The sequence below is a fragment of the Engystomops pustulosus genome, chromosome 2 (genome assembly GCF_040894005.1).
Source record: "Engystomops pustulosus chromosome 2, aEngPut4.maternal, whole genome shotgun sequence".
Classification (NCBI taxonomy): domain Eukaryota; kingdom Metazoa; phylum Chordata; class Amphibia; order Anura; family Leptodactylidae; genus Engystomops; species Engystomops pustulosus.
In genome coordinates, this window is record NC_092412.1 from 21,648,418 (window position 1) to 21,656,040 (window position 7,623).

The following is a 7,623-nucleotide window of genomic DNA, read 5'->3' on the forward strand; positions in this document are numbered from 1 at the left end:
AATGCCTAGTATGGGGTGATCCAGTAGTTTATACAATGTCTAGTATGGGGTGATCCAGTAGTGTATACAATGACAAGTATAGGGTGATCCAGTAGTATATACAATGCCTAGTATGGGGTGATCCAGTAGTATATACAATGCCTAGTATGGGGTGATCCAGTAGTATATACAATGCCTAGTATGGGGTGATCCAGTAGTATATACAATGCCTAGTATGGGGTGATCCAGTAGTATATACAATGCCTAGTATGAGGTGATCCAGTAGTATATACAATGACATGTATAGGGTTATCCAGTAGTATATACAATGCCTAGTATGAGGTAATCCAGTAGTATATACAATGCCTAGTATGGGGTGATCCAGTAGTATATACAATGCCTAGTATGAGGTGATCCAGTAGTATATACAATGACATGTATAGGGTTATCCAGTAGTATATACAATGCCTAGTATGAGGTGATCCAGTAGTATATACAATGACAAGTATGGGGTGATCCAGTAGTATATACAATGCCTAGTATGGGGTGATCCAGTAGTATATACAATGCCTAGTATGCGGTGATCCAGTAGTATATACAATGCCTAGTATAGGGTGATCCAGAGCTATATACCATGACTAGGTCATGTGACCTAAAGGTATATACTGTGCCTAGTGTGCAATGACATTTTTAGGTTTGTTTGTCTTTTTGGATCCTCTTATGGAGAGCGGTTATCTAGGATGAGCAACACTAATTTTCTTCCAAAAACAGCACCACACCTAACCAAAGGTCGTGTGTAGTATTGCAGCTCTGTTCATCTTCGACAGGTGGGACATTATTGGAGGACACTTCTATCAAAACTGGACAACCCCTTTTAGGGTTGAATTGTGGAGTGACCTTCAGTAAAAAAAAAAAAAACATCACAAGGGCAAATAATAATTATTTCACATAAATAACCGCATCATAAAATAAGGTCAACTACTTCAACACTAATAGTATTACTGTAGCCCATAGCAACCAATCACAGAACTGCTTTCACTTTCCCAGAGCAGTTCTACAAATGCAAAATGAACTCTGATTGGTTGAGATGGCTGCTACTATTATTTTAGAAAAATTTAGCAGGCCATGATTATTCTAGGAGACAAATTTCATCTCACTTATAGCAGATATGACCTGTACTACCTCTGCACCCTGAGAGATGCAATTTTACCTCTAATTTACTATGAATAGTATGCAGTGTTTATTGATATGTCCCCTCCCCTTAACAAATTGCTGATTTTTATTTAATTTTTTTGGTACCAGACAAAATGCTGCTAGGATACTTATAGGATACTGACTGATATTAGATATGTATATGAATGTCTGACAAGGATTGTAGCAATGTTGGATTAGTCGCCTCTGTACACAGAATAGCCATAAAATGAAAACCTCCTGTAAGCGTGAAGTTTCTTCTCTTTGACATATGTTCTGTGTGTCCTGACACCTTTCTATCATAGCCAGCAGAGGTCAGGGGTCAGCATGAGTGCTCTGACCCCTCTGTGACCACACCCCCATACACAGCGAGCTGCCATGTCCTGTGTGTCCTGACTCCTTTCTATCATAGCCAGCAGTGGTCAGCATGAGTGCTCTGACCCCTCTGTGACCACACCCCCATACACAGCGAGCTGCCATGTCCTGTGTGTCCTGACACCTTTCTATCATAGCCAGCAGTGGTCAGGGGTCAGCATGGGTGCTCTGACCCCTCTGTGACTACACCCCCCATACACAGCGAGCTGCCATGTCCTGTGTGTCCTGACACCTTTCTATCATATCCAGCAGTGGTCAGGGGTCAGCATGGGCGCTCTGACCCCTCTGTGACTACACCCCCATACACAGCGAGCTGCCATGTCCTGTGTGTCCTGACACCTTTCTATCATAGCCAGCAGTGGTCAGGGGTCAGCATGGGCGCTCTGACCCCTCTGTGACTACACCCCCTATACACAGCGAGCTGCCATGTCCTGTGTGTCCTGACATCTTTCTATCGTAGCCAGCAGTAGGCACTCTCACTGCTCTGTGACGTTTGTGTGGTCAGGGGCATAACGGTGCCAATTCAGACCATGAGCCACATTATACCTCTTTATTATAGATTTGTGTCACACACTGTATGTTAAAAGTGCAAAAAAAAAGATGGTGCACACTTCACAAGCAGGGTAGGGTGCACCAGATTAATAAAGAACGTGCACCAGTATTAAATAACCTGCTGCACCCGGCACATAGTGGGCCAGTGAATTTGTATGTCCACCTGAGCATCAGAATATACTGGCTCAGTGGTCACGTGTAGTGTAAATGTGACTTTCAATCTGATGGGACTGGAAGTCTGCAATCTACATTCATTGAGTTGCCCTCCAGTGGGTGGCTAGAGGTCTATAGATGTGTTTTCATAGCAATGCAGTGTGAAGGTAGTTACCGTCTCATTCATGCAGTCACACACTGTCCATAGAGGGCACCGTTTCATTGTAAAGGATGACGTTTCTCCATAGCCCATCACCCTGACCCCACACCTCTGCTCTCATCATTTGTATACAGGGTCTATTTAATTCTGTTTCTATGAAAAAAAAGAATCCAAGGAGGGAGGAGACACCGGTCATGTTCCAAACACTGTCCGCATATTGATGAGCTGCTTTTAGCTTTGCACAGAAAACTATCACACAGGGATAATCAAAGGGAAGTGGAAATAGATATAATGAGCTCCCCTTCTGAGCAGCAAAAGGTTGAGTCATGTGTTATTAAACCACAACCCCAAGCATAAGTTTACCAACAGGTAGACGCTTCCAAGTGTCTAGGTAACAGCCTGTAAATATCTGCTAGACATCACATAGGAGGTATGGAAAACCACAGATTTTAGACATCAATCACAAGGAGACACTGCACCACTTGATACAAAAACCCTAGTTTATTAGACAATATTAAGCCCTACAAATACTGCCAAGTTCTAATAAGTGCTCACTGTCTTCAGTCCAAATTTCTATGAAATGGACAGAGGGGGGGGTGTTACAAATTTCCAAATTAGAAAGGTCCAGCGGATTATCCAAAAAACAAAAGCAGAAAATCCAGCACAAGAAGACTGGAGACGAAGGTCCTAGTGCTCTACGGTACCTAGCTGAGGGTTCTGACCCGGGACCTCTGAGAGCCCGGGGTCTGCACTTGGCAGCTGCGGTTAGTTTAATTCGAAAAATAAAATAGTTGCGTAATTGTCGGAGCGGCGCGTCCACGATGAGGACTATCCCTGGAATGACTAAAGTTAATGAAATGATGATGTGTAGGCGGCACACAGTGACTGGAGACGTCCATGGCGATAACTTTTGCACCTGTAGAAGGATACAGCAAAGGTAAGATCTCTCAGATATGGCATAGTGGACAGAAATCACAACGCATTTCTCTATAACATGATGTCAGCTGACTAGAATGCTTGAGGATGTGGTAGACGCCCTGTATGATTCAGCTCAACCCCACAACAAGGCTGGTGCCAAAGTGCAGCTCTCTCCATTCACTTTAACAGGACATCCAAGAAAATAAAGCCCCCCCCCCGCTAGGATATTCTCATAATGAAGTGAATGTACCAGAAGGTTCCCTACCATTGCCAGAACAGCTACATGTCCTAGAGGCCAGACAAACATTTCAGGGTCATATTCATTTGATTCTTGAAGTGTATTTCACATTATGCTGACTAGGATGGAGTTGAGCTCATACACATGTGGAAAAGAGCAGCACACAGAAAAAATGCACATGTGATCTCCAAAACGTGTAGGATTTGGTTAATAAGAGGAAGATAGGTGATGGCTACATGTAACAGAGGAGGGGGATCTCCCTGGTTTGTCCCATGATGCTACATTGAAAAGATTTTTTGGTAACCAAGGTTCTCGTCTTGTTGAGGATCTGAAGTAGATAACATAACTGGATGTGTCTCCGCTAGTGTCCTACTTACATAAAGCAATCAGTGGTCAACATCTGCATCTTCAAACTGTCCGGCCTCGGTGGCTGCAGCCTCCACATCCATGCCATCTAGAAAATCCAACCAGAGATTACTGTGTGCACTTCATCAAACCACAGAATAAGATGCTTTCAGACTAATACAGAATACAGCAGTCTGCTAAACCCATCATACGGTTTCAGTATGGGCAGCACACGGCCACATTCACTTGAATGGGCAATATGGCCATCTATTTGTATGGCTGTAACGCCCACTGGACCATACAGTTGGCAGAATATAGAGCATGTTCAATCTTCTGCCGTATGTACGACCAGACTGCATGGCTCCATATGGAAAGGAGCACTCACCCAAACCCTTCTCCAGCCGGCTACATTTTATGCTCAAGTCCCGGTCCAGGCATACGATACATTGGTCTGAAGGGAGCCCAAAACTGATGATACAATGCTCATCAGTTCCAGTGGAATTTGGTACAGTCATTATCTTTGTCAAGTCTTCAGTTGGTTGAAGTTTTTTTATGAGACAATACCAGAAGTGAACAAATTTTCATTATATCTTACCCAAGTAGTTGTCTCGCCCGGTTTGATCTCAAAATAACTGATGCAAACAGCTGAAGACTATAACCTTATGTCTAAGTGGTTGCTGTATGTTCTCCAATACATTGCAATCTAACAGTAACAAGACAGGTCAGTGTTCTCAGCTAACTTGCAACTGTTGACAGCCATGTTAACCCATCAATGCTCCCTAGTATGGTTCTGCCCGACTACCCATAGTCCCATCATTACCTTCATAATCCGCAGCAGAGCCTTCGGTACGGACCCCGGCCATGGTGTGCTGGTTGGCAATGGAGTTGGCCAGCATGCCTTCTAACCTCTCCAGGGTAGCCTGACCTTCAGAGGTGAGATGGGACAAGCCTTCCTCGTAGGTATAAAACGTAGGGACGTCGCCTAGTCCTTGTTCTGCAGGAAACACAAGATACCTTTCATGGCTGTATTGTATCTTATATTTGCTTACTACATGGCTGCCTCCACATCACTCCACTTTGCTCTATTAATGCATAATATTATATAGATCCCAATTAAAAGCAGATCAGCCCATCACTGCGCTAAGCCTATTTAGTAAAGTGGATAAAGTGCAAGACATCTGGAGGTGAGAGCTGGGACGTGAACAACTACAGACAGGATAATGCTGCGGACAAGACACACAGAGAATAACGTACATATATACAAAGCCTGAGAGGGTTCACATTCACATAATGTTATCACCAAGTCCATGACAACTGTATCAATCACCACTTCTGGTCATCAACACACAAGAAGAGGGAACGCAGACTCCCTACATGGCAGATGTCTGCTGTATTATAAAGTCATGTGCTTTCTCTATACTCTAAAGCGTTTAGTAAATTATTAAACGTGAATATACAGTTACCGGAATTTGAAAGCAGGGAGACATAATTTGTAAAAATAAGAAAATAGAAGACAGGGGGCGCTCACCATGTGCCTCCACGTCATATTCTTCTCCTTCAAAATCATCATCCGAATCCTCATCCTCTGGATCCGGGTGCAGGGCCTGGCAGTCACACATGGCCGAAAACATCTCCCCCACTGGAAGAGAGAGGAAACAGAGATCATGTATAAGGCAGGAACACAGCACAAGATCCAAAGTCCAACAATAAGATGCGTACAGTCAGATTTATTCTCTGGAACAAAACGGATCTCTGTGATGGGCTGATCGTCGTCATCATCGTCGTCACTCTCCTCTTCCGCTCCATTATTTTCTTCCTCATCTTTCATCGTCGCTTCTTTTGCATCACTATCTGCAAAACAAACAAAACGTCTGACCTAAATTCACAAAGCATAGAATTAAACACATTCAGAACAACATTCTGTATTATACTCCAGAGCTGCACTCACTATTCTGCTGCTGGTGCAGTCACTGTGTACATACATGACATTACTTATCCATTACTGATCCTGAGTTACATCCTGTATTATACTACAGAGCTGCACTCACTATTCTGCTGCTGGTGCAGTCACTGTGTACATACATGACATTACTTATCCTGTACTGATCCTGAGTTACATCCTGTATTATACCCCAGAGCTGCACTCACTATTCTGCTGCTGGTGCAGTCACTGTGTACATACATGACATTACTTATCCTGTACTGATCCTGAGTTACATCCTGTATTATACTCCAGAGCTGCACTCACTATTCTGCTGCTGGTGCAGTCACTGTGTACATACATGACATTACTTATCCTGTACTGATCCTGAGTTACATCCTGTATTATACCCCAGAGCTGCACTCACTATTCTGCTGCTGGTGCAGTCACTGTGTACATACATGACATTACTTATCCTGTGCTGATCCTGAGTTACATCCTGTATTATACCCCAGAGCTGCACTCACTATTCTGCTGCTGGTGCAGTCACTGTGTACATACATGACATTACTTATCCTGTACTGATCCTGAGTTACATCCTGTATTATACCCCAGAGCTGCACTCACTATTCTGCTGCTGGTGCAGTCACTGTACATACATGACATTACTTATCCTGTGCTGATCCTGAGTTACATCCTGTATTATACCCCAGAGCTGCACTCACTATTCTGCTGCTGGTGCAGTCACTGTGTACATACATGACATTACTTATCCTGTACTGATCCTGAGTTACATCCTGTATTATACTCCAGAGCTGTACTCACTATTCTGCTGCTGGTGCACAGAAGTTCTATGGACACTTCCAGTACCTTGCACCCCTCACCTGCCAGCTTGGTGTTCACCATGACATAGAGGTGCTCCTCGGGATAGGCGGCGGTGTCCCTGGAGATGGCGTGCAGGCTGATAGAGGGATACTCCAAGGAGAAGCCCTGACCAGAGCCATTCAGCCATGATAACCGACTAGAAGACAAGAATAAGATGCCATGTGATTGAGAGCATGTACCACTACACTACATTCCGGTCACTACTTATCTGTTCCTGGAAAAGCTTGGAGTCAATTACGGTTGCTTCTCATCTTTTCTATTCATCATTTGTTAATTTATTGGTTAAAAAAACAATGATGGCAAAATTTTAGATGCCACATGTCGCAGTCACTCAGCTTTCCCAGTATAGCAAATACGTTGGCAGTGCAGTCATGCTTATAATATGCTCATAACGGGACAGAGGTGGAGCACGGTGCCGCTCAGGAGCCAAGGAAAGCTGGGTGATAAGCTCTGAAGAGTCACGTGATCAGTCACCCAGCTTTCCCAGTGCCGAGTATAGCAAATATGTTGGTAGTGCAGTCATGCTTATAATATGCTCATAACGGGACAGAGGTGGAGCACGGTGCCGCTCAGGAGCCAAGGAAAGCTGGGTGATAAGCTCTGCAGAGTCACGTGAGCAGTCACTCAGCTTTCCTGGAGCGCGGGTAAGGTGTGTATTGGACAATGCAGGGGATACTCACCTCTCCGCTATGTACAGGGTGCCGCTCCCCAGCTTCTGGCCGCTCAGCACCGCCTCAGTCCCGGGCTGTAGCCGCCTCACCCCCTCAGCGGGCGGCGGGAAACTGCTCAGCACTCCCAGCATGACTGACCGAGCGGAGCCGGGCCCGACCACGTGACTGTGCCACAAAAACTTCTGCTCCCAGCAGCCACCGCGCGGGGTGACTATTGACAGCCAGTGACAGGAAG

General features: G+C 44.8%; 1 protein-coding gene across 1 annotated transcript; it reads right to left on the reverse strand.

Moving 5' to 3' along the window:
* Nucleotides 1-2,892: 2,892 nt before the first annotated feature.
* CLNS1A (chloride nucleotide-sensitive channel 1A) lies at nucleotides 2,893-7,611 on the reverse strand. Its single transcript, XM_072133961.1, has 7 exons — nucleotides 7,398-7,611; nucleotides 6,717-6,853; nucleotides 5,631-5,762; nucleotides 5,440-5,550; nucleotides 4,732-4,905; nucleotides 3,944-4,020; nucleotides 2,893-3,326 (listed from the first exon to the last, which is right to left on the reverse strand). The coding sequence occupies exons 1-6, from the start codon at nucleotides 7,517-7,519 to the stop codon at nucleotides 3,953-3,955; spliced, it is 744 nt and encodes a 247-aa protein (XP_071990062.1). The 5' UTR covers nucleotides 7,520-7,611; the 3' UTR covers nucleotides 2,893-3,326; nucleotides 3,944-3,952.
* Between the last annotated feature and the right edge of the window lie 12 nt (nucleotides 7,612-7,623).

What these genes read in the sequence shown, in the direction of transcription:
- CLNS1A (XM_072133961.1), bottom strand. Translation starts at nt 7,519, where the DNA reads ATGCTGGGAGTGCTGAGCAGTTTCCCGCCGCCCGCTGAGGGGGTGAGG. An exon ending in GGTGAACACCAAGCTGGCAG is followed by an intron (nt 5,763 to 6,716) that starts GTGAGGGGTGCA and finishes TTTGTTTTGCAG; the next exon opens with ATAGTGATGCAAAAGAAGCG. An exon ending in TCCAGAGAATAAATCTGACT is followed by an intron (nt 5,551 to 5,630) that starts GTACGCATCTTA and finishes TCTCTCTTCCAG; the next exon opens with TGGGGGAGATGTTTTCGGCC.